Source organism: Urocampus carinirostris, chromosome 4 (assembly GCF_059441175.1).
Source record: "Urocampus carinirostris isolate Australia breed hairy pipefish chromosome 4, RoL_Ucar_1.0, whole genome shotgun sequence".
NCBI classification, from domain to species: domain Eukaryota; kingdom Metazoa; phylum Chordata; class Actinopteri; order Syngnathiformes; family Syngnathidae; genus Urocampus; species Urocampus carinirostris.
Genome location: NC_142352.1, coordinates 39056923 through 39083610, shown reverse-complemented (window position 1 = coordinate 39083610; position 26688 = coordinate 39056923). Strand labels below are relative to the sequence as shown.

Genomic DNA, 26688 nt, shown 5'->3' with positions numbered 1-26688 from the left:
CATTTATACACAAGTAATCATTTTTTCTCCTTTGAACTGGGAACAGTCCTTTTTATTTGAGGATCTGTGAATGGAATTTTTCTTTCAATCCACACACAAAAAACCCAAATCTTAAATTGCTCAAGTTTGATTTAATACAAGTAGACTACTGGATGTATAGATTTTCATTCCAATAATTGTTTTGTTGGCAACCGTTTGACAAATAGAGAAAATTATACTGTACACATATATTTATTTCGGGGCATTTGCAACACAGAGTGAATTCCAGAGTTCGTACAGCTTTTCATGCCCAATTCAGGTAGTTTTAAACGACTTTCGAAGCCAATTTTTACAAAGGAGAAATCTGGTATGAATAATGTACCTCGCAGAGCCACAAATATATTTGCATTATACATCATGTCCTTGCATTTATCAAGACATGACTTTTCAATCCCGAGTAAATCGCAAATATTAGTTTTTAAGACAAATCTCTCCCATTATAGGCATTGGTTCATGACAGTAATATGTAGCTTAGATTTCCAGTTGCACGAAGCTCTTTGATTACACTTTACCACTGGGAAATGCTACCTTAATTTTTTGCAAGGCCCATAATAAATATCCATAATTGAACGTAATCCTTGCATGCAACTGTCTTCTTGGGCACCTCCTCTAGGGGGCGATGACGCTTCATAGGACAATGCCGTACAAACTAATGCCAGCTGCAGTAAATCACGAGGGAAGAAAAATGCAATGGCAATATAAAGCCACCAGAGAGCAGTTTCTGTGTCATTTTTAAGCAGACTTGTTGAAAACATGGCAACAATTTCAAGCATTTACAAGCACTTCACCCAAAATTTAAGCACTTTTCAATCTTTGAAAACACATCAAAGTTCCAAGCATTTTCAAGGATATCAAGCACCCGTACGAATCCTGTATACACACATTTATTTCAGTGTATTTGCAACACAGAGCGAATTCAAATTGTATCTCAAGGCATCACTGTTTGTTTATGCCTGTAATTCGAAGTTCACTCTGACAAATTACAATTACCATTGAAAGTTTCCGAATTTATTGAATTTTGAATTCACCCTGGACAATTTTCCACCACTCGTGGATTGTGACGAAGAGGAAGGTTGCTCGAGGTGGCTGATAATACAGTCAAGTGTGGGCGGGGGTCTGAGGTAGAATGTCTTCAGGAAGCGGAGCCAGACTGGAACTGGACCAGTGAGCAGGCCGGGTTAGGGGGTCTCCCCTCCAAGCTCTTCTAGCTTCCATATCTGAGGTGTCTGTGTGCAAAACCGTCTCCTTTTAATAGAACAAATTCAATCTCTTTACAACATGCTTGAAGGTAGTCATCCACATGGAACATTCGAACGACTTAATAAATTAGTAGGGGTGTCCAAAACTCAACCGGGAGCCAGCTTTAAGCTCGATATTTGTTTTTGTTTTTTAAACGGTGAAGAAAGTCAACGTGGCTTATTTGTCCATAGATTTTATTTCGGAACGCGGCACTTGGAAACTCAAGTCTGGACACCCCTGATTAGAAATGTTTGTCACAGCCCTTCAGGGCATCTTCATAAAGAGTCCATTGCCCATGGAAGGGACGGGCACGGGGCAAGGGAACTGGAAAAGGTTCATGTCGGCCGTGAGCGCGGCCATGGCGGCCGGGTCGTGCTCGATCTGGGTCCTGAGCGCCGGGTCGATCTTCTCCAGCCGCCGCTTGATCCTCTTGGCCTCGCGCTCGCGGACCAGCCGGGCTTGCCGCTTTTCGGGCGTCTCGTTGGCCCTTTTGAGGCGCATGGCGTCCCGGTCCCGCTGCAAGCGGCGTGCCCGCTGCTCCTCCGATTCCTGCATGCGCTGCATGCGCTTGGCCTCGCGGTCGCGCAGACGCCGCAGTTGGCGCTCCTCGTCCGTCTCGCAGGCGCGTTTGTTCTTCTTGGCCGTACGTTCCCGCTCCAGCCGGTGGAGGCGCGACTCCAGGGGCTCGTTCTTGCGGCGCAGGGCCCATTTGCGTACGGGGGACTGGGCCTCCACCAGCTGCTGGTAGGCCACGCAGTTGTTGCAAACCAGCAGCACGCCGGCTGGGAACACGGGCGTTGGGCTCAGGATGTCAGGGATGGACGGGAGACCTGAGGAGGAGGAGGTGAGGGCGTCAGGGATGGAGGCCAGCGAAGGCCCTTCTGAAAGCAGACTGTCGGGAAGGGAGGGGAACGAGGGTCCTTGGTTGGAGGGGCCTTGGCACGGGCCGGACATGTGGCACGTTCGGCGGCCTTCGCACAAGCTGCCGCTAGGGTCCTGCACCTGACACGACTGGGGACCTTGACAGGAACTGGGACTTGGGCCCGGCCCGTGACAGGAATGGGGGCCCGGCCCTGGACTGGCCATTGGGGAACTGGATAACGAGTGAGTCAGGGGGCAAGTGTCACTCCCGCTGGAGATGTCCAGCCTGGTGGTGTCCAGGATGTCCTTGAGCTTATCCCTGCAGTGCAAAAAAAAACCCCGGCATTACAGTAATCCCTTGCTATATCGCTATTCACTTATCTGCGTTTTGCTACTTTGCGCAAAATGTGTTATGCATTTTAATCAGTCTTCCTGCCCCTTTTCTGCTCGAGTCTGCCTACGCGTCAATGACGTTGCGGTCCGAGTTGTACACATACGTAAAACAACTTGACACACCTAAATTATGTATGCACAAATCTTTTTCAACTTTTTAAAACTCTTCCAACCACAGCCACCACCACTTTCAACAGTTACTTTTTGGTAGGCACAACAGGTCCCTCAAAACAAGGACAAACAGGCTCAGGGACAGCTTATTACATACTTGGGACTTATTTGGGGATTTTGCTCCTGCTAAATGATGTTGCACTATCCATTACAAGGCACTATTTTTTTATTATTCACAAACACTGCACTAATATTATAACTTAGGCCAGTCTTTAACCACAATATAGTAAATCTTTTTTTTTTCTGCCTTTTATCCTGATAGTCTCTTCTCACTTTTCGCTTTAGTCTTATTTCACAATCACTTTACCCTGTGATTCCTTGTCTAATCTCATTTCGTACAATGTTTAGTAAATTGATAGAAAGGACAATAAAGACAATTCAATTCAAGGTTCTTTAAAAGCCATCGTCAACAAACGCGCCGGATGCCAGAGCAAAACGTATTTGGACTTCTTGTCCCGCTAAACTTACTATGGAGCCAAATTTGCCTCTTTGGCGCTCCTCCAGTAGCTCCCTGGCGCTTTATCAGAAATGATTGATAATGCAAAACAAAATGGCAAACAGGACACAATCTTAACGTTTTCTAATCGATATACGCAGGACAGTAGGTTTGACCCTTCCTTATAAGGCTCTCATAAGACTTTTGACTTTTTGAAGCTCCACGCGTATTTCAGTTTTTTTTGTCCAATATAGCTCTTTCAGGGCGGCACGGCGGCTGAGTAGTTAGCGACAAAAAAATTCAACCCGTTCAGGGTGTCCCGTGCCCACTACTGAAAGGTAGCTAGGATGTGCTCCATGCAACCCCACGACCCTACTGAGAATTTCGGATTAAGATTTTTTATATCTATATATCTTGTTACAAAATGTTCATGTTTAGAGGAGCTAGCGGTACCATTGCATAGGCATGAATGCAATTATACATTCAGCGCTCTTCTTAAAAATAAAAGCTTGCAAGAGAGCAACACCTGTTAAAGTTGTCAGTAGCAGTGAAGTGTGCGCCACACACAGCGCAGTTGGACAGGCGGTCCTCTGAATGGATGAGAAGATGGCGTCCAAGTGACCCGGGTGAGCTCAGTGCACGGCCGCAGACGGGACACACGTAAGTCTTGCTGCTGCTCATCAGGCTTGTGTGCTGTTGAACGCGTATAAAGACATTAGCCGCGTTCGCTCAAAAAAGGGATTCACATGATAATGATGACAAACAAAGAAAGATGCTCAGCTGCTTCACACAATCCTGCCTAAATGGACGAGTCAATCATATTTTAGCAAGCATGAATAATGTATACAGGGATCCCTCTGTTTTTGCGGCTAATAGTGACCATAACCATTGGCGAAAAGTGAAAATCCAGAAAGTAGTGTTTTTTGGGTGGCCCTGAGAGCAGACTTGCTGAGAGAGAAAGAAAGAGAGGTAGGGAGGTGGAGAAAATTGGGACCCAGTATGTATTTTAAATAACCTCATTTAGGGCGCATCGTGTTAAAAAGGCGCAGTCTCCGTAGCTGGTTCTATTTCTGTCTATAACACTACATAGGGCGCACTGCAGGATAGGGTGCAAGTGTCCTCTGCTGCGGCACAAAGCATACAAATGTGCGTATTTAAAAATACAGTGGGAGCGAAAATGATTGTGGTTTATTTAAGTATTGATTACAAAGTAAAACACACGGAGATAAACTTGTCGGAGCTTGTTTTTCAACTTCCTCCACTTGCGAACCATTAATTGATTTAATTCAATTCTTTCGCAGCTGCTTGGTTTCCAAGTTCTTCCGCATAGCATAGAAATCAAAACATAAAAAGCATTCAATGGAAGGAAAGTGAGGTTTTGGATTTAGTTAATATTTGGTGGGAAAACTCTGTTCAGCCTCTGATAGCACAATAACAACTTTCAAACTGCTGTATACGCTAGGGAGTGAGCATCCGTGAGTACTTCCGCAAACATTTTGTGCATTGTGTGTGACGTCACATGTCTTCTGATTTTATCCAAAGATCGTAATTGAGTATTAAGCTCTGCAGTGTAAACCTAACCTTATATTGACACCCACACTTCACCCTTTACTGGTGACGCCCAGACTTCACCCTTTAGCAGCCTCTTGGTGTCTTCAGCTGCACTTCACACACAGGCCTCACCGCACGATAGGACACGCCACACAATTTAAAAAAAATCTGAGACTTGTATGTGCGCCTTAGTCGTGAAATAGCGGTAGTCGATGTTTTTTTATGGGGGGGGGCCTCACCGTGATTAAAATCCTTGCGGAATGAGTCCAAGCAAGCGAGAAAGAGATGCATCGTTTAGGCGGCATGACGAAGGGAGCGGGACACATTCTCTTCTCAGCAAGATGCATGTGAACGCAGAGCAGGTGCCTTGTCACTATACAGCATCAAAGATGCTATGATATGAATTGGCTAATCAGCACTGGAGATCTCAAGTCAAGAGGTACGAGCCAATCTGTGTGAATCCTGTCTGTCTGAAGCGTTCTTTTTTGGTGCCAGAAGCAGTCGTTGTGTTTTTGTCAAATTGAATGGTCATTCGCGTTGAACCTTGGATCCCTAAAACATTCCTCGTTGGTGCAAGGAGCCTCGTATGTTTTTTTTTTAGTAGGTCCTTTTTTTCCACGAAGGAGTGAATCAGCATAGCTGAAGTGCAAAATAGCAAGGGGTCTCTGTATTTTACATTAGCTTTGAGACGCAAGGCCATCCTACCTGGTAAACATGTGAAATAAGCTTCTCCGGGTTGCTGAAGTCCAGCGTGCACAGAGGACATACAAAGTTACCGCTGTGGTCAGAGCCTTCTTCGTTTTCCTGGGGGAAGCACATGTTCAATATTTAAACTTATTCAGAAATGCCAACTTTTTCCATTAGGCACAGACTGTGTAGTGTGTAACAGATATGTTTTGAACTATTGCACTTGAGAAACTGACTCATCTGGCTTGTTTCATCTAGAGCTGTGATGTCATTGGAGGAACACAACACTATTAAAATGATGAATCCTATTAACACAACTTATGAGGCAGCTCCAAAACAGACAGCGGTTGTAGTGAACAGTGAGTGCATACAGTTCATTTCTGTTTGGAAAAATTTGAACTTTGCATACCCTATCGCTGCATACAAAGAGCAGCCGGGAACCAACAACGAAAAGTGGCAACGGCTAAGACGACAAACGCAAAGCTGGACTAGAATAAACCAAGGGACATGGCAAAACCGCCGCTAAGACCAAACTTGAAGGACAAACAAGACACGATGGGCAGCCAGTTAGCGCCAACTGGGAGCAACCATAACAGGAAAGCTGATGGGGAGCTAGCTGGACACACGCGGCGAAAAACACAAACGAAAAGCCACAATTGCCTTCCAAAAAGGAGGCAAAAGCAAACAAAGAACGCACGCTGTAACTGCGGCATGTAAACTTACCCCACGAAGCTTTAAGAGTCGAATTATGCAACTCTGACAAAACAGTAACAAGGTCCCCAGCGACAGGGTAAGCAAAGTTGAGATTTTTGCAAGCGGAAATAATCGGTATGCAATTGGTGTTCACTATAATCGCTGTCTGTTTCATAGCTGCTACGCATGTTGTGTCAATGGTATTCGCAATATGAAAATGTTGTATACCTTTAATGACATCAAAGCTCTATCGGAAACAAACCAGATAGGTCAACTTTCTTGAGTCAACCAGCGTGTGGTATATTTTGCAAAATATTTACTTAATTGTGGGGAGGAATACTACACGTTCCGTGCCAACTTTAATTTTTTTTGTTTAGGACTGCCTTCATAACATGTTTATCCCGAAGTGTCCATGTCTAATTTTGTTATTCACAACATTGTTATCAATGACAATAAAGACACTTCTAATTGCAATATAGCCGATATGATATTGTTGATTCCGTCATAAATTCTTGTGATTAATCTTTTTCTTCCGTCAATCTGGCTCACCTCTTTGACTCCTGCCCCCAGCAGGCGGCATGTGGCCCTTTTGGCAGTCATGTGGTCGTCTCCGGAGGTGTTGGACAAGGAGTCCGGGTCGCTTTCGCTGTCTTCTATGGGGGCAAACAAAGACCTATCAATACAGACAGGACAACAGAGCACAAGAGCGGGGCTTACTCTCTTTAACACCCCCTTAACTCAAATGGTGCCCCCTTCCATTTGATCAGAAAACAGTCATATAATGTACTGTTCATTAATTTTGGCTTATTTGAGTTATTGTTTAGAGATTTGGGGAAATACATTTCGGGTTCGTACACCCTTCTCATGGCCAAACTCAAGCACTTTTTAAGGACATTTAAAGCCATCAAAAGAAGAAATCCTGTGTAAATCATGTATTTTGCAGATCCACAACTATATCTGGAATTTTTTATCTTGTGTGTGCATTTCTCTAGAAATCTGACTTTTCGATCTTGAGTAATTCATAAATATATTTGTTTTCGAGACAAGTCTCTTCCAATGTAGGTGTTGGGTAAAATTGACGACTATGTAACTTATATTTTCTGAAGTTAATCCCATGACAATTTACTACTGCGAAACGCTACCTTCATATTTTGCATGGCCCATAATTGGTATGTCTTCCCTGCATTAACGCATTTTATAGTGCCATGTTTACGTGTAGCAACTTATCTTTTTGGCGCGTAGGGAGCGATGACGCTTCATAGGACAGTCCCATACAAACAAATGTCAGTTGCCGTTAATCACAATGGAAGAAGAAATACAATTGCAAAGCCACCACAGAGCAGTGTTGGTTTCATTTGTAAGCAGACTTGTTGAGAAACATGGCAACAATGTCAAGGATTTACCTAAAACTCAAGCACTTTTCCATCATTAAAAACACAACATTAAGATGTAAGAATTTTCAAGGATTTCAAGCACCCTGACAAACACTGCATTTAAGAGGAATATACAATCACTTATTTGATCACAGAAGAAAGCTATTAGGATTGTGCATAACGCTGGGTATAAAGAACATACAGTTTTTAAAATACAACATGCTAAAATTGACAGTGAAACTTAAATCCCTATTATTGCTACTTCTGCTAGAATCATGGGTTGCATTTAGAACACCAAACCTTACCAACCATAACCTGGGTCTACCACAAGTAGACAAGTTCACTACTCAGTTGGCACTCAGTTGGAATACTTTACCATATGTTGTGTTTTTGTCATGTGTGTCAGGTTCATTACCAGAGTTTTAGCCTTTATCTCACTTGCACTTTTATTTTAGTATTATCTTATAAGGGGTTAGGACTGTTCTCGTGCATCTGCACTTTATTGTTGTCAACGCCTACACATGGGACAGTTTGAAACGGAACTTTGATTCCTTTGTACGTCAAGTACATCTGAAGAAGTTGACAGATAAAATCGACTTTGGCAAATCAGGTAAGCACCAACTGCCAACAAATATTCCAACAAATGTTTCACTACAGAGCAAAAGATCATCATCTCGAGGGAATCCATAACTTCAAAGTCCAATAATTTCGCGCAACATTGAAAAGCCACTGTCCCACCCGTAAAGGTATTCATTTATGTAACAAATTAGATGATGATCTTGAAATGTCTCTAGTTTACATCTATTTAAAACTATACGATACGTATTATAGATAATTATACTAAAGAAGATTAATATATCAAGAATTGATTTGTGTGTTATATGTCATGGGAGTCACTACTGATATTATTGTAAATTTGAAATGTCATTAATTTGTTTTCTAATTTTTCCTTTTGGGGTTAGGTTCCGTTTACTTGTTTTCATTTAAAATATGTCTTTTCTTCGAGGAAATAATGGAATAGGAGTAGGCCATTAAAAGCTTCAACTTCAGCCTCCTCCCATTGGGCACATGTTTGTGTATTGTGTAATTGTATTCTATAGTCGTTTTTGTGCAATTACTTTATTGTTTAATTTTGTTAATTTTTGTTAATGATTGATGTTGTTTTGTATGCTGCGCCTAAATAAAAAGCCACAAACATACATCTTGCTGCAACCCTGGGCAGCCTACATACCTGTGGCGCTCTCATGTCCTAGGACTTCCTGGGAGTTGTTGCTGCAGCACTCACTGTCTTCAGTGAATTCGTCTCTTCCATCCATGTTAATAGTGTGCTGAAATCCTGTGATGCCCAAAGTGTGGAATGGCCCTGGAGGAAAGTAGAGTGATATGATTCTTAGGTAAGTCCTGCATATTTTTTGTCAGAAGTCATTCAACCACAACACAACACTGTGACCTGAAATCTAAAAGAAAAATTGTCAGTGCTAATAAATATCAAAATAGAATATTTCATTTAGAATGATGCCCATTTAACGAACAGACATTGTTATTAAATTATTCTGCCTGTTGGGCAATAAATCAACAACAAAATAAATGAGGGAATTAAGTTTGCATCAGGTAAACATTCCTGAGGGATATTCTGTAATTAATAACAGGAGGAAAAAAATCAATCCAGTCGCACATTCGCCTAACACACGATGGTCCCTAGTTAGAGACCTGGTAGAAACATTTGTTGGCCTGCAGAGAGATGGGCGCCACCAGGCTGTACTTGCCCAAGACACACCATAGGATATGGTGCCCCTATGACCCTAGTGGTTAAGGGATCCACCTTGCCAACCATCATCATGAGGTAAAACACTGGAGGCACACAACTCCACAGCTGTAATACTGTAGCTCACATGCAGGCCAAATGTGGCCCAACACATAATATGACATGGTCCGTGGGACAATGAAGAGGGAAGCACAAGATAAAAATGACTGTCAAATAAAGACCTGCAGATTTAAATACGTCCACTAGAAGTTACGAAACCAGATGCCGCACAGAAAGCACCCACTGTAGCTGTGTTTGCTGACTACCATTAATCAACCAGAGAATATTGAGGAAACCCATCCTGATTTTATTTTACTGAGAATAAAAGTCACGAACAAGCAGTTTAATACAAGAAATGGAAAATTAAAAAAAACATAGCACCTGAGTGTCTTTACTGAAGTTTAGAATATTTATCTGCTTTCTATGATAGGCATGAAATCTAACAGCACAGTTCCAGTATTAGTTATCCATTTTCATAAAAGAATAACAATTAATGGTAAATGGTCTGCATTTATGTAGCGCTTTTCAAGTCAATGAAGACCTCCCAAAGCGCTTTACAATGTGCTTTACACACACACACACACACACACACACACACACACACACACACACACACACACACACACACACACACACACACACACACACACACACACACACACACACACACACACACAAATAGGGAGTCAGCCATGCAAGGCGCCTAACTGCTTATTGGGGGCATTAGGGATTCAGTGTCTTGCCCACGGACACTTCGACATATAACATGAAAAGACTTAAATCATAAATCTATCGTCATTTTAATTAGTGTTTGTATTTGGTTCACTTTCCACTCTGCATGTGGTTACCAGAGTTAAATAAAGGGAAGTGAAAATGAATTCAATTGTTTAGCTGGAAAAAAAATCTCGCTTCCCTGCGTTAAACTTCACAATCTTTTAAGTCAATAAATTTGAGAAGAGGATTTTTTCTCTTGATCTGGGCAGCAGCTTGAAAATAGGGTGGGATGGTGGGTCAAGTCATACTAGTAAAAGATTGCTGCACTGCACTGTACAGTGACATCTAGTCAAAGATTACCCACTGCCCTTTCAAAAACAAATGGTTATCACCTTTTGTTAAAAAAACCTGGCTATAAAACAGGAGTTGCGTAGACTTTTTTAATATGACAAGAAGAAAAATCAATGTTTAGGAACAAACTTCAGATGGGGATGGACGATAACAATTAAGAGCAGCACGAACATATAAAAAACGAAAACTGTGAGCAAACAAGCCCTTCATTGCCATAGCAACACTAATCTGCTTTTTACGGATGTAGTTACTATCGGAAGCCATCAATTTTTCAATACCTGTGCTTGCACTACCGGTCCGCTAGAACACCATAACATTGCATGCATGTTTATTCACTGAAAAAACGTCACCCTTTTTCTCAAAAAATAAATAAAATGAAAAAAGTAGACAACACCCTGAACAACCCTATCTCATCTGGTTAATAATCGTCAAATGTTTACATGGACCTTTGGATTTTGCACAAGAAGCAAAACAATGCAGACCGCGGCAATTTCCCATCACGCGGGGACATGATTAATGTAATGCCAGGGAAGCGCCCTGACAAACGGGCACATTTCATTTGCATCCCAACCCCCACCAGTTTCACACGCACATACATGCTGCAGTCCCGTAGGGGGAAGTAGGTTGCACTCTTCTCTTTTTCTCCCTGAAGCTCGCCAGCCGCCTTCATTGCTCTCTCACAACCACCCACAAGCACAACAGCCCGGGCACCCTTTTGTGCGGCTAACAGAATTTCCATTTCCAGACAGCCTACTGGGGGTAGAGTGGGTGTGGGGGGCACCTTTCCCTATGTTTGACTCATCTTCTCCCCACTAGGGTTGGGTTCACTTGACCCCTCAAAAGTGCGCTCATATTTCCATCTGGGGAGATGCAGGTATAGTACTCATACTTAAAAGGTGGGAATTGTCGTTTGAGGTGTCCTTAAAAAGTTAATAGAGAAACTATTCTTCTTTTAAGTATGTGTTAATGATGTCAAAACTGAGTTCAAAGAGCCTTTATATTTTTTCCCATCGCGCCTTTCTGCTTTTATCTTTCTTTTGGCAACAATGTTCAGAACATTAGGCAGCAGGAAAAGTAGGTGAGGTTGGGGAGTGACATCATGCTTGTCATGACAGTTTTGGTTAGTGTAGAACGAAAATGGTAAAATTAAGAGAAGGCCCGTTTTCAATAGCGTTGAGACATCATACCAAACCCTAAAAAAAATGACAACAAGCGCGTCTAAGAAATGCACGTACTTGCATGCGCCACACAGCTTGACAGAGGCTCCAGTGATAATTCAAGCCAGAAGATCGTGTCAGCAAGCTCAAAATGTTAAATTTCTGGACAGCACCTTTAAATGCTTAGTATATATTCTTGTTTACCTGGTTCCTAAAGCATCATGTGTGAATACCCATTGTCTAAAGCAGGGGTTTTCCAAGGTGACGTGGCTGCGGGCACCAAGTTGCACGCTGACCTATTCTAAAAATAGCTTACCAGTGCTAGGTCATTGTGACTTTCTGGGAACATAAAAATTTTAGTGGTTGACTCCGTTTATTTCATCATACTTCCATTAATTAACCAGGTAATAATATAGTAACAATGGGGTAATAACATGATGCGTTAATTTAGAAATGCATATCATACTGGCTGCCTTTTGTGCTAATAACAAAAAGTAGCTCTATGCTGGAAAAGGTTGGGGCACCCTGATCCAAAGGAATATCACTCCTGAAACAAAATGATAAATCTTTGAGTCAAGTGATGGGATTTCCAGTTTAAAGGTAGCATTGGCACTAGCAACACGTTTTGCTTCGTTATATTTAGTAATACAAGTCTTATTCCTTTGTCCTTGCCTTATCCCATCTTACCAGGCAGGGGTTGTACAACTGTGCACAGTAAATTTGGTTTGGTTTGAACAAATTTATTGACACTAAAAACAGAAAACAATCATGACAATCTCAACAGCAATTAAGCACATTCACAATATTATATTCCAATATTACGTTTTTAACAGCAAACACAAAGTGAGGTTTGAACAAACCTTCTCGAAAATCAAACATATTCACAATTTCATTATATAACATCTTTGTTAGTGTCAATAGATCCGTCCAGGCCAAAGTCGATTGTCCTCGGTCTGAACAAATCCACTGACACCAACAGCAGCAAAACACAGCCATCAAGCATATTCACAATTTTTTTATATTTGACAATATGACGTGACGATATGACGTTTTAACATTTTTTCCTGACATTTCCAACATCAATTAAACAATTTCAGAGTTATTTTCTTTTAACAGTAGTTAACCAGCGTGTAAAAGGCAATACTATTGTGCAAGGGCATAGCTCTGCCATCCCACCCTCCCAAGCAGCATTCTTCCAGTCCTCTGTGTGGGTCCTTTCCCTTCTGCGTGGGTCCTCTCCCTTCTGGGTTCCACAACCCAGGCCGTTGCTGCCGGGACTCCCACAGCGTAGCTCCGGCTCCCCCCTCCGGGTGGGTACAGACGAGTCTTCTTTATGGCTGCGTCCTAGGCCCGCCGCTCGCAGATTGTATGGTATCTGCAGCCATTTGGAGCACAGCCACGGGGGGGATCTGCCTGCACCTCCATACCAGCAGGTTTCTGGAGGTCCAGATGGCGTCCTTGATGGCGGCGAGAGTGAGCCAGTCCCTGGCAAAGTCGTTCCGATGCCTCCTCGACCGACTCACCCCGTAAAGCACGTACTGTGCATCAGGGACCTCTCCTGCTGGCAAGTCCGGGAACTTTCCTAGTTGTTCGGCCATTGTCCACAAGACCTTGGCAGCGCTGCACTCACAAAAAAGGTGCCTCACCGACTCCTGGGCGCCACAGCCAGGTCGAGGGCACGTCGAAGTCGCTGACATTCCTCGGTGGTGCATTACAGCTCTGACTGGGAGAACTTCATGAGCCACCATCCATGACAAGTCTCGTAGTCTGTTTGGGAGGGCAGGATGATTGACGTTGCTCCAAACCGTTGTGGATTCGCCAAACGCAAGCCCCCGCACAGGGCTTACTGTAGCTCGCTCTTGCACAATAGCAATAAGGGCCCTGTGGTTTTGTAAAGTGTGACATTCTTGTGTTTCCAAATCAAACTTCTTCAAAAAATCCCGAATAAAGAGATGTGTTGGTGGCAAGTTAAACGAAACTGGAATCAAACGATTGTCTGGTACAAGCTTTAGCTTCCGCAAATATGAGCCCATCCAAAAACGGGACATTGCTTGACTTTTCGGGTTGTTGGGTGGGCCCACAGCGTTTTGGAAGTGGAGAGAGACATATTTGCTTCCCAGGAAAAGCTGGAGGTCAGGCACTCCTTTCCCCCCTTTTTCCTTTTTCTTTTTCATTGTATCTCTTTTTATCCTTTCCCACTTTGAGCCCCAGACAAAGCGAAAGATGGCTCGGTCCATTTGTAACAGCACGTTTCTTTTAGGCATAAAAATTAAACTGATTGACAAAAGCATTGGGAGGATGATCGCTTTGATGATTAGGACCTTCCCCTCTATTGTCAGTTTTCTTAGTGACCAAAAAACAAGTTTTTGCTTAACTTTCCTTGTCACGTCATCCCAGTTGGTCTCGCCACCTCCATCCGCATTGAATTTTATCCCTAGGATTTTCTGGTCTGTCTTTAACACCGTCAGCGGGAGTCCTGCCTTTTCTGTCTCTTTCCACATTCCATAAAACTTCACTTGTGATTTTTCTCTATTTAGCCTTGACCCAGACGCCCTCCCAAACAGGTCAGTCAAGTCAAGGGCTCTTTCAACAGATGCGCGGTCAGTACACAAAATATTAAAATCATCCATGTACAAAACACACTTGGTAATTTGTCCCCCACTTCCTGGGATATTGATGCCTTCGACAAATCTATCTTTTCTTAACATTTGTGCCAAAGGTTCAATGCAAAGAACATAGAGAAGGGGAGACATAGGGCAACCTTGACGTACACCGCAGTTGATCTCGATTGCTTCCGATAAATTCCCGTTAATCATGAATTTGCTGTAGATGTCTCGGTATAGCAGTCCTACCCAATTGATGTATTTTTGGGGAAAACCACATTTTTGCAATACCCTGAAGAGGTATTGGTGCGAGACTCGATCAAAGGCTTTTTCAAAGTCTAGGTTTAGGACCGCTAGTCGCATGTTTCTGTCTCTTGCATAACAAATGGTGTCACGGATCAGCATGAGACTGTCGCTGATCTTCCTTCCCACAATGGCACAGGTTTGGTCTGGATCAACCAAGTCTCCCAAGACAACAGACATTCGTGTTGCTAGAAGCTTGCTGAAAATTTTACAGTCCACGTTTAAAAGCGTTATGGGTCGCCAGTTTTTTAAGTCAATTTTGTCTCCTTTTTTGTGCAATAGAGTAACTATCCCGATTCTGAAACTGTCTGGCATATGGTCTCGACTGGAAAATTCGTTAAAAACAGTTAACAGATCTGGTGCTAAAATATCCCAAAAAGTCCGGTAAAATTCGAGGTTGAGTCCGTCCTCCCCGGGTGATTTGCCTTTTTTCATAGTCTTTATGCAATCATTCAGTTTGTCTTGGGTAAAGTCCGATGTTAAAAAGGGGTCTTGACGCACTGATCTTGAAATATGATCTAATACATGCCCCATTTCATTCTCATATGTTTCTTTCTTTTCAAATAATTTTTTGTAGTAGTCTTCGACCAATCTGGTTATTTCACTACTTTCCTTTGTTATTTGCCCGTTTTCGTTTTGAAGTTTAAAATCCCCTCATTTTTGCCCATAATTTTTTTTAAAAAGTAGCGTGTACATTTTTCCCCTTCTTCTATTTCTCTTTCTCTGCTTCTTATTATGATGCCTTTGCTCTTTATTTCCGCCAAAGCGTTTAGTTCTTGTTTGGTCTCTTTGATTTCATCATTAAAGTCCATCCCCTTTTCTGTTAGGATGAAATAGCGTTGGAGTCTTCTTTGTAGTCCCGACATGCGTTTCATCTCTTTGAGTTTCTTGTTTTTCCCTGCATTTTTAAAAAAGGTCTGTGTTCGTTTCTTTGTCATTTCCCACCATTGTGCTCGTGAATCATACGAGTCTTGAAGGGTCTGCCAGTCTTTGTACAGCTCCCTGTATTGTGCGGCTAGAGCCTCATCCTCCAGCAGGGAGCAGTTTAACTTCCACAAACCCTTCCCAACAGTCATACCTGAAGGAAATGAAAAAGAGCAGGACAGTAGCAAGTGATCCGAAAAAAAAACTGGAATTAATCTTGCATCACTCTGTGCTAAACCCCTCGTAAATATGTAGTCTATTCGAGAGGCTCTGGCATTGTCACTACTGAACCAGGTGAAGCCCTCCTCTCCTGGATGTATGGATTTGAAACAGTCCACCAGTTTAAATGTCCGGCACATGTCTTGTAATAAAGTTGATGTTTTATCTACTTTAAACTCCTCATCATTCCTCTTTCTATCCTTCCTACTTAAGATGCAATTAAAATCTCCTCCCACGATTAGTGGTTGATGGCCTAGCATATGCGACTGGATGTCCTCTAAAAGTTCGTACCTGAGTTGTCTGTCGGCATGGCCGTATATGTTAATGAGGTTAAAATCATTCCCTATATAAGAAAGTCTTGCTAAGATTGCGCGTCCGTCTCTCATCACAGTACTCCCCTTTATGATGAGTTGAGGGTTGTTTATTAAAATGGCTACCCCATCGTTACGGTTTTCATTCAAGCCACTCCATAATGACGGATATGGCCAAATCTCTTCCCACTGTTTATAATTTTTTAGAAAGGGGATGCAGCATTCCTGTAGTAAAAACACATCCGTTCTGATAGTTTTTAAGAACGATAAAACACTGTGAGCCTTAACCTTTGATCTCACACTTCTCACATTGATAGTAGAGAATGTAATGTTCATAATTGTTGTAAAAGTATTTAAACTAGTTAGACAAAACTGGGGGATCTGAGTCCATTCTTTGGTGATCATCGAGATCATCGAGAGTGTCACCTGTGTCAGACACATCACTTAAGAGTAGTACCTCATTTTGAGACTCACCGGGGAAAACTCTGGGACCCTCTGACTCTCTGTCTGTGGTTCCAGGTCTTCCCCTTTTTTCTGGGTTAGGGGGTGAGCCAGAGGACCTATCAAGGGGTCTCTTACTTCCTTGCCCACTAAGGGTCAGGTTTTTTCCCTCCCCGACTTCCTCCGTCTCAACTTCATACAGTTCCCTTGTGGGCTTATTCACCGGCAATCGGCTTTCTTCTAAATCTCTTATCTTTGTTTCTGGTTTTTTCACCACTCCCAATTTTGTCTTACTTTTACTCCTCTTTCCAGTGCCCGTATGGGTTTTTGGAGAGTCATTCGCCTTTTCGATTTGTTTGTCTTCTCCAAATCCCGGCAATGGCGTAGCAAACAAATTTGCTAATTTGAACTCTCTTCCAGGCCCTTCCTGATTAATATGTGTTTTCGGAGTGGCAGTTGCTTTTTCTATTCGTTTGTCATGTCCAAATTCAGGTATTTTATGAGAAATCGAATTAGAATTTCCAGGTTCTTCCTGTTTCAATTTTGATTCTCTGGTCTCTGCTCCAGGGTTTTGGTAGGTACATCTGTTTTTTCAATTTGTTTGTCTTGTCCAATTTCTTTGTGCATTTCTTGATCAATTTCATTGGGTATTTCCATAACTTTATTCATTTCCTGTTCATCTTCATTGGGTATTTCTATAACTTTATTAATTTCTTGTTCATTTTCATTTTGTATTTCCATGACTTTATTAATTTCATTGTCTTTGTTATCTTTATTCACTTCATTGTCTTTGTGACATTTATTCATTTCATTATCTATGTTGTCTGACATCATTTCATTGTCTTTGTTGTCTTTGTTAACTGCCTTCCTAGCTTTCAATTTGTTAGCAAACGAATTCGGGCAGTTTCTAAAGAGGTGATTCGTTTCTCCACGGAGATTGCATTTTCTGCTATTGCTACATTCCTCAAAGGAATGTCCAATTGTTCTGCACTTTCCACAAAAAATTCGATCACATACCTCAGCCAGATGCCCATGCTCACCACATTTGCGACAGAGTTTCGGTTGCCCTTGATAGTGGATAAAGCCACGGTTTTCCCCCAGGAATATAGTCGACGGAATTTGTTTCAGTCCCTGAAAGCCCTGAGGATCTTGCCGTAGTTGGACTGGTACCCTCCAGGCACCATTCCAATAGCCTTTCTCACACCTCACCTTCATAGCCTGGCCTTTTACTGAGCAGTATCTACTCAACCAATAACAGACGTCATCAGCACTGATCATTTCACTAAACATTCTAACAACGACAATCTTGTTAGTATTATCAGTCAGCTTCTCCACTGTAAATCCTGAAAACTGGGACCTCACTCCCTCAAAGCGATTCCAAAACTCTTGATAAAGAGCTGCCGTTTCAAAACTCACATCAAAGCCTTTGCCAGAAGTCATTTTTATGACAGCATGTACCTCCTCCTTTTTAAACTTCAGAATCTTTTCAACAAACTTGTTAATAAAATCCGTCCTTGACATTCCCTCCGAAATTGCCACAACATCTTTGAGCAAGAATCTCACGCAGTTACGTCTCCGCCCGCCGGTATAATGCCCGGCCATGGCAGGACTCGGCTGCTTTACTTCTAACTATGTTAAAATGGTTAGAATTGTAAAATTAATAATTATCAATACTCTTAAAACCGACGCCAATGACAGTATAAACGCATAGAACGAGCAGTGCTAACCTGATGCGTCCACCATCAACCGCAGCTACAGAATTACCTGGGGTAATCATGTGGCGCGCTGGAACATGATGCGACAATAGTTATACCCAACCGATGTGTTGCAGAACGAAAACCCCCAATTCCAACCCTTAATGCCGAGCACCAACCAAGGAGGAAATGGGTACCAATGTTAGAAGTCTTATGTGTGACTCAGCCAGGGCTCGAACCATCGACCTCCCAATCTCGGGGTGGCCGCCCTACCCCAAGGCCATGGAACTGCTCTACTTTAGTCCCTTTTCCACGGCACAGTTTTGGCCTTCCTCCCCTCCCCCAGGTACCTGTTCCATTATAGGTCAGTGTTGCGACTTGATGTCATTTTAGTGTCATATTTGGCGCAAATCTTCGGCTCGAATCTTTGTCGCGGACCAGAAGACCACTCACACTCAGACAATCAAAAATGGATGAACGGGCAACACAGTTGGTAATGTACTTGGCAGGGGCTTTTTATCTTTTTGTTTTTTCCCGACACAGCTGTACGGTTCTCCAGAAACCATGTCCGGCTAGCTGGTTGCCGACTTGATGGTACACTGTCAGATTTCATGTGGCCTCGTCGAGTTTCCGCTATGAGTATGGTGAATATTCGTATCTGTGTTTGGTTTATCATAAAAAATCTATATTTTTAACAGAACAAAAGAAAGCATATGTTGTATAGACTAGGCTAACATTTTAGTGACATGTTTGCAAGAAGCACCAATCAGGGTGTGTTAGCACAATCGAAGTTTATTGAAAGATATGCCGTTTCTTAAAAAAGATAAAGGAATCATACAACGGACAACGACTATCCAATATAACGTCTTGGTTACTATAACACATTGTGTGTACCCATTTTGGGCAAATTTGTTTGCACTGCTTGAGTGTGTCTTGAGTGCTGAGCTATGACCCAGCACGACAACCAAGCTTCACACAGCCTCGTGATTGATGTGTGGGAGATGCTTCCCCCCTCCTGCTATTTGTCTGTGTCTGTACATCTGTCTCCCAAACCTCCCTCGGCCTCTCCTCCCCCTTCGGTCTTTGCCACTGTGATGTTATCTACGAGTGTCTGTAGGTCTGTAATGCAGGCGGTGACGCAGGGTCTGACTGGATCTAGACAAAGAGACAAACTCATCAGCCAACAGACATGAGACAATGAGGAGGAGGGTGGGATGGGTGGACAAAACCTTGCGAAAAGACTAAGCACCAAAACTCGACCTGAGTGTCAATCAATAAAAAGGATGGTGTGGGGTGGTATGCTCTTGAATTGAATACCCTCACATTAGGAATTTAATTTATTAATAGATTGAAGGTATTTCAGTGAATGCAAATGAAAGAGTTAAGCTAGAAGACTTAAGTATTGCACATAGACTTTGAAAGTTTAAAATCCACATATCACTAACCAACCGCTAGACTGCTGCCATGACCAGACTAGGGTTTTCCATTTGGGAAAACTTATTTCATTCACTCATAAATGCAGGTTATGAGACAAGGGGTCTGACACTTTGACCTCAACCCAGACAAAAAAAACCTCAAACAGTGTAACCATCCATGCCACATCGTTGCCAGTTAGCGCCCAAACGTTGTGTGCACTTGCGTATATGCCATCAAGTATCGTTTAGGATTGCAAATAAAGCAAGCCGATTATTGTACTAACTCCGGCAACTAGTTAACAGTGGCACATCTCTAAGAAAATCAACAAGGGCAAAAGAATAGTAGTCGAGGAAATGGATTATAAAAGAAGAGATCAGTAGCTTGAGAGTTTGAAATATTTTTTAAAAAAAGTAAAACAGAGCACAAGCAGATTAGTCTTGAAAACAACAGTTTCCCTGAAGTAAATCTAGTGTATTCACAAACGTAAGCACCAATGTCAGTGACATTAAAAGCCAATTTATGCTCCTGGTTGGCTCTTGTGCCTCCCTTTTGCCAATGGTCACAAGATAGTCACCAGAGGATTCTCTGATGGTACCCCTCATCCTGAAAAACAACCAATATATTTCTCGAACCATAGGCATAGAGGTTGAATCATATCAAAATCATCCACCTCTGATATATTGTCTGTTAAAGGATGCCAAAAAAGTCAATGATTTATATAAACAATTTCCCCACGTCAGCTGATTATTATTACTGTACTGACTCTAATTTTAAAAAGCAACGTGAAATTTACCCAACTGTGCACAGATGCTAAGATAATTGGTCTACTATCCTGAAACACAATAAGCTTATATTTAATGCAGGGACATTAAAATGTTATGGACTAAGAATTTATGTTTCAACAAATATATAAAATTAATCTGATATAAAAATAGGTGCCAAATAATTGAATTATAGATTCATTGTTGATTGGGTTGTTGCACCTCTAAAGTCAAGCCACGACTTCATTAATTAACTTGTCTTCACAAGTTTTATTTTCACCTTTGGGTAACTAAATACTGTAATAAGAGTATCTCTCATAACTGTACTACATTTTAACAGGCTCTGACCAAACAAGCATCGTTCCATTCTATTTTCTATACTGCTCAGCCTGGAGAGATCGAGGTTATGGGCTTTATTACTCACCGCTAGGGGTGGGCAGAGAGATATGAATATCAATATTATCGATACTAAGCAAGTACCTGGATCGTATCAATGCTATTGTCCAGGGATCGATTCATCACTTTTGCACAAACGTTTTCAAAACACCGCCTCTCTGTGTAGATAGAGCAGTCCCACTCTCTTATCCAGCACCCTCTCCAACTCACTAAGACTATGCCTTAGTGGGTGACTGACAGGCACACTTCTATGACTACTTGACTAGCCTAACTCCCTACCTGGCCACTGGATGGCCCACTGCATCAAGCTTGCCAGACGAAAGAGATGGAAACATTCAATTTTTAGACAAACAGATCGATCCGCCCACCCCACCTTCTGTCAGAAGCTGATAGAGGTCAATGGGAATGCAAGACGGGGTGGACTATCATTAAACTATAGAAAATGAGTCATTTGTGTGGTAAAGTAGTCTTATATATTTATTTAACATAAAAGTAACTTGAGAGCTTAACATTTTCGTGCTGTGTTCAGTGTAAACATAAACTAACTCAAAGGGGCAGGGCTCTATTAATCATTGATCATGTTTCCAAGCAAAAACTATCAGTATCGGATTAGTATTGATCCATACTACACTGCATTTACTTGGATTGGATTCATACCAAAATGAACAGGATTGCCCACCCCTATTGACCACAAGTCCATCACAGAGGAATTAAAAAACAATGGATGAACCAGATGTGAGAATAATAAAATATACATTCTGATATAATTAGGAGGTGGTAATAAACAGTGTCACATGCCTTATAAGTCCCAGAGAGTGACTTGCAGCTTCTGCATCATCACGCTCACACCTGAACACTCAAAGTAATAAATGGTGCCCCTAGGACCCTAGTGGTTAAGGGATGCAACTGCTAAGAAAACCTTTATCAATTAAAACAATGTATTAATTTAAATAATAAACAAACATACATAACAATTATTTAGACATGCATTTTTTTAAAATACTTGCAGGTCAAGAAATTAGCATTTACATAACATGAGCCTTACCTAAGGGGAACTTACATAATTGCCTGCCATCTTGCAGTAACAGGTACCCAAAGAACGGGTCAGTTTTGGTCACTTTGAGTCTCCGTAGTTTTTGTTCTTTCTTGTGTTTTTTAGCACTCGTTTTCGGTTGCACTACACCAGACAGAGGCATCTAGTCCGAAAATACACACTGTCCCTTTAAGTCTAATGTATTATTGTTTTAGTAGACAACCCTGTCCAAGTATTCTTCACGTAATGATGCGAACAGTCACACTAACAGCACGGCTAAACGATCCGGAACTAAACGAAGTCATCCAACGACAAATGTCCACCTTCACTGTGCAAACAATTTGTGAAATACCTACAGTCAACTTTGAAGGGGTTGGTCTGTTTTCGCCTGGACATATTATGGTACACTCCCAAAAAGAAAAAAAGAGGAGGATTCCCTCTCGAACCACCAGGACGTTTCCCAAGCACGAAGGTCCAGGTGGAAAATCATTAGCGTTCACAAATCATCGACTCTGACAGACAACAAATCAGGAGAAAACGGGGAAACGAATCCCCTACATTTTTGCGCTGGTGACGGGAAAAAAATGAACTGGCCACCACGGAGCAGCTCTAATGAAGAGCCGCTGGCGGGCGCGTGCACGCCACTTGACGGGCGCGTGCTCACTGCGGTTACGCTCGAGCTCAGCTTATCCGTCACGAAAAATACGCCCCCCCGCGCGGTGCCATGTGGGATACGTATAGCTGATGCGGAAGTGAGAGCGAGACAGCAGCAATGGAAGCGCAAATAAGCAGAATGCCACGTTCAATTTGTGTTTTCTGTGGTGCACGGATGAGGTGGAAAGACTTGATGAACGATGTCATCACACTGAATCATATTAAAAACCGACATACAAATTAGAGAACCACTCAGCTATTCTTCTTTACAAATGTAGAATGATGTGCTCGATGTGTAACAATAATCCATCCATTTTCTGCACCGTTTAGCCTCACTCGGGTTGCAGGGGTGCTGGAGGCCATTCCAGCTGACTAGGGCAGTGGGCACCTTTAAATGGTTGCCAGCCAGTTCAAGGGTACATAATAAAAATAAAGGAAGCTTAATTCAATGATTACGATGGATACAATATCACTGTGCATCATTCTAAATCCCATGACGTTCTTCGATTTAGAAATTATAATTTATCCAGTACCGCGTTTATATTGAGTCACCATTGAGCTACTATGTTGGAATTAATATGAAAATAACGACAGAACTATTAATAACTATATTGTAACGGTTGTGGAGAGAGTATTTATCCAAATATTTCAAAACGAATTAACACACCAGCGCAGTTCAGAATTATTGTTATGACTTAAAATTTACTGGTGGGAGAAACTTGATGGTTTACATAGTAAACACTAGCTGTTTTACCACTTATTGAATTTCCTTAGTAGGCAAAAACTGACATAAATGGGACTTGGGTAATTTGGAAACTTTTCTGTATTGTTTGCCAATTGACAAAAATAACAAGATGGCCTGTTTACAGCTTACCTGTCAATATACAATTGTATCTTTTTTTATACAAATGTTTGCTAAACTATTCCCTTTTGGTTCTCTTGACCTGTACACATTTTAGCTACTCAAACTTGACAAGTATGTTAAATATTTCAAGGAGCTCCATGTGTTGTCTTGAACAACCTGAAATAGAAGCTGCTGGTGTCCTCCTACAAAGCCACAGTGAAGAGCATTCTGGCATACAGCGTCACAGTAAGGTATGCTGGGAGCACGGCGACAAACCGGAAAAACATACAGAGTAATCAACACAACCCAGAAGATTATTGGCTGCGCTATGCCAAGTCTGAAGAACATTGCCGGCATGTGATGATACTGCAGCAAAGCCGTAAACATAAGGAGCAACTCTTCTCACTCCGAGCCACCAACTCTTTGACCTGTTGCCCTCTGTTAAGTGTTACAGGTCTCTTAAAACAAGGTCAAACAGGCTCAGAGACAGTCTCTTCCCCAGGGCCATAACCACCCTAAACAAGCCTACAGTGATATATATATATATATATATATATATATATATTAGGGACATTTTTGGTGCTGCTAATTTTATTTCAATACTTTAATTGCACTACAGTAAATTTTGCTTATTTATTCTGACATTATTTCATCTTATTTTTCTCTTTAAAGTCTTTAGTACATGTTTATCATGGAGTGCAATGTCTAATCTTGTTGCATAAAATGTCAAGTTAATATCAATGATAGACATTTTATGTTTGATCATCGCATAAAAGGAAATGTTTTAGCAGCTACTCCTCACTATGTTTTTATAAAGTGGAGCATTTAATCTCCTTTCAAACCACCCATGTGCAAATTTGATTCATGAACAAAGTTGGAGCGGTACTAATTGGATTCAGCGGTGGGCCATCGGGGCCTGCAAGGCCTTCTCTGCTGGCCTAAAAATATCTGAATCATGTGATATTATATTTCGTATTTTGTCTATGAATACTTATTTAATAATTCCTAATCGCCTGTCATCTTCCTTTCAATGCTTTCCTTCTGGTTGTGCTGCTTCCAAAGTTGTGGTTTCATTATCAAGCATTTAACCAATCATTTCAGCCATAACATCTGGCCAGGGTCCGTAATCTGTTTGGAAGCAATGGCAAAGAGTTTGAAGTCTGTGAGACATAAAATCAGTGTCCAATAAAGCTGTTAGCCTAGCCTATCTGATTTTGAGTTGGTGTGTGAGCGCCTGACAGTGGGCCTTGACATCACCAGTTTCACAAACTATGATTGGCCAGGGGACGGTAATGGAAGTTTCACAAAGAAAGCATGAACAAAAAAATCCCGCATCCACTGAAGCAGTGTTGAACGGACAATTTCAAATAAAAAACGTATGCGAGCAATAACTTTCAGCATTAGCTTTGATGACAATAGAAAATACATTGATTGATGGAACTGGAACACACATAAAATATGTACGACGAGAGCAATTGAAATCTTCGAGGAAATAAAGTAGGATAGATTTTGTGCACAAGTAAAAAGGGTTTTTCAGTGAGTAGATAAAGTTGCAATTTTTTAAGGTTATTATTGATGCTTATTTATATGCGCTGCTGCTGTCGCAAATGTTTTATAGCCATACAATTATTAAATGTTCGCCAGCTCACTGATAGGGATAAAAATAATAATTATATATATATATATATATATATATATATATATATATATATATATATATATATATATATATAATTAAATAGGAGGCACGAATAACACTAAAAGAGTGACATTTTAAAACAAATGACTCACACTTAGCAAAATCTAAGCCGAATAATTTCACAGTGACGCGTGTTAATAACAATGTCCTTGGAAGTATTGTCACATTATTTTACGATTCCACTAAACGCACTCTGTAGTGATGAAAAAGCCGCAGGAATTGCCGCTAGATGGCGCTCTCCGGAGACACACACCCAGTGCTACAACATTACACCAAAGTCGTCACCACTGAATGCCACGAGTAAAACGACCGCATCACCACATCGCCTGCAAATGAGGTTGCTCTTCCGCCGGGGAAGAAGTAGGGGGGGGGGCTTCATCAGAAACTAGTCCACGTAAAACACAAATGATAAAGTCAAAAGGTACAATACGGATTTGATGAAGCAAAGAGCACATATGCAGAGTAAAAGGCTAATAATCGTTATTATTTCGCGCAGTTCACTTATCACAGCAACACAATTGTATTGGCCATCTGGCTAACAACAGGCTAGCTTGATGCACCACAACAGACGCTACATAGCATGCGTTCTAACTAATGCGTACACATTACTGGTATAATAAGTGCTTTACCCATGTTATCCAACGAGCATCGGCGAATTAGGCTTGCGTCTGGAAACAAAACATCGCCAAGTCCTTTCGACAGAAGCTAACGCTACAGTGCAGTGTGCACTGCTAGACTTGAGCAAATCTATTTGCCCCAGAAAACCCGTTGGGGACATGTCAGTGTAACCTTCCGCCTGCGGTAGATGTGCTGAGGCTGGACTAGCCACCATTTTGCATGTCGAGTGTGTTCCTCCCTCCATTGCTAATAGAGACGATTCCACTTATTTTCTGGTGTCAACACGGCTGGTAAGTGTGTCGTGAGTGAACGCCTGTCAATATATGTGCGGGAACGGCACATGTTGATAGAAATAATTGGTCGTTTTACTGGTATTAGTTGACAAGTCTGTGTCGCTGCATAGGAAGTGCTCCTCGGTGCACCCGGGATGTGGTTGTCAGAAGCTAAGTTAGGTACACACAATCATTCATATTCCGCGACATAATCACCGTGACAGCACTTTATTTCGAATTCACGTTCACCCCGGGAATCCAATATAGACACAAATTCAATATACAATGTAGTCGTATTTTTTTGTAAGAAACCGGTGCTGTGTACGGGTGCCCAGGTAGTAAGCTAACAACGCCTTGGAAAAGGCCTAAAATTGCATCACGTCGTGTGGACAGGTTCTGGTGAAATGATAAATCCTATTTGCGCGTCAGTTTATTTCGGAAATATTTAGTACCTTCACTTTCGTGTCACCGTTTCATGTCAGTCAAAGGGAGGAAGGGAACTAAGTCCACCGGTGCTAACTTGCAATGCTACTTTTTTGTTAGCTGGTTGCTAACCGATTTACGTGACTGTCATATGTGTCACCGAATGCAACTTGTCGTTTAAGAAAGCTGGTTCATATGAGTCCTGACATTGGTCCTAGAAATGATTGTAAAGCACCCATTAGAACTGCATTACTCCTGGCTGGTTATCTATTAACCACTATAAATGACCTGTAAGGTGTGTATCTCTAGAACAGGGGTCCCTAACCCTTTTCAAACTGAGAACTACTTTTGGGTACCAATTAGCGCAAAGGGCACCTAGTTTGATGTGTATTTACTATATCAACAACTACTCACGTTACAACTATGTTGTAACTGTTATTGCCAGTTAATTATTTTTTGTAAGAAAGTTAAATAGTCTTGGCCAAACTCTGATAAAGTTTGACTAGTCATTCCCAATGATCCAGCACCGGCGAGCTACTTTAACCTGTTAAGGGCCGTTCCACCCTGAGAACGCCCAAACCCAGCAAGCTAAGCGGGGTTGGGTCTGT

General features: G+C 41.8%; 2 protein-coding genes across 6 annotated transcripts in view; one reads left to right on the top strand and one right to left on the bottom strand.

Annotated features, from left to right (window-relative positions):
- Positions 1 to 907: 907 nt before the first annotated feature.
- znf821 (zinc finger protein 821) lies at positions 908 to 25535 on the bottom strand. 5 transcript variants are annotated; one of them, XM_088334483.1, is made up of 6 exons: positions 25397 to 25535; positions 8675 to 8806; positions 6620 to 6723; positions 5396 to 5494; positions 3666 to 3832; positions 908 to 2458 (listed from the first exon to the last, which is right to left on the bottom strand). In XM_088334483.1, exons 1-6 carry the CDS (start codon positions 25398 to 25400, stop codon positions 1543 to 1545), a joined length of 1422 nt encoding a protein of 473 aa, XP_088190609.1. In that variant the 5' UTR covers positions 25401 to 25535; the 3' UTR covers positions 908 to 1542. The 5 variants fall into 5 exon arrangements, with proteins under 5 accessions (XP_088190609.1, XP_088190610.1, XP_088190608.1 ...); XM_088334484.1 differs by having other exon boundaries at positions 6620 to 6720; XM_088334482.1 differs by lacking the exon at positions 25397 to 25535 and adding an exon at positions 21927 to 22242 and having other exon boundaries at positions 6620 to 6720.
- The window catches only part of ap1g1 (adaptor related protein complex 1 subunit gamma 1), a 27541-nt gene continuing 26318 nt past the window's right edge, over positions 25466 to 26688 (top strand). Inside the window, exon 1 of the mRNA XM_088334480.1 lies at positions 25466 to 25675. The gene's annotated coding sequence lies outside the window, so the exon portion shown is untranslated. The remainder of the gene's footprint in view (positions 25676 to 26688) is intronic.

What these genes read in the sequence shown, in the direction of transcription:
- znf821 (XM_088334481.1), bottom strand. Translation starts at nt 21,966, where the DNA reads ATGTCCAGGCGAAAACAGACCAACCCCTTCAAAGTTGACT. An exon ending in CAACCCCTTCAAAGTTGACT is followed by an intron (nt 8,807 to 21,926) that starts GTAGGTATTTCA and finishes ACTTTCCTCCAG; the next exon opens with GGCCATTCCACACTTTGGGC. An exon ending in TTATTTCACATGTTTACCAG is followed by an intron (nt 3,833 to 5,395) that starts GTAGGATGGCCT and finishes CGCGTTCAACAG; the next exon opens with CACACAAGCCTGATGAGCAG.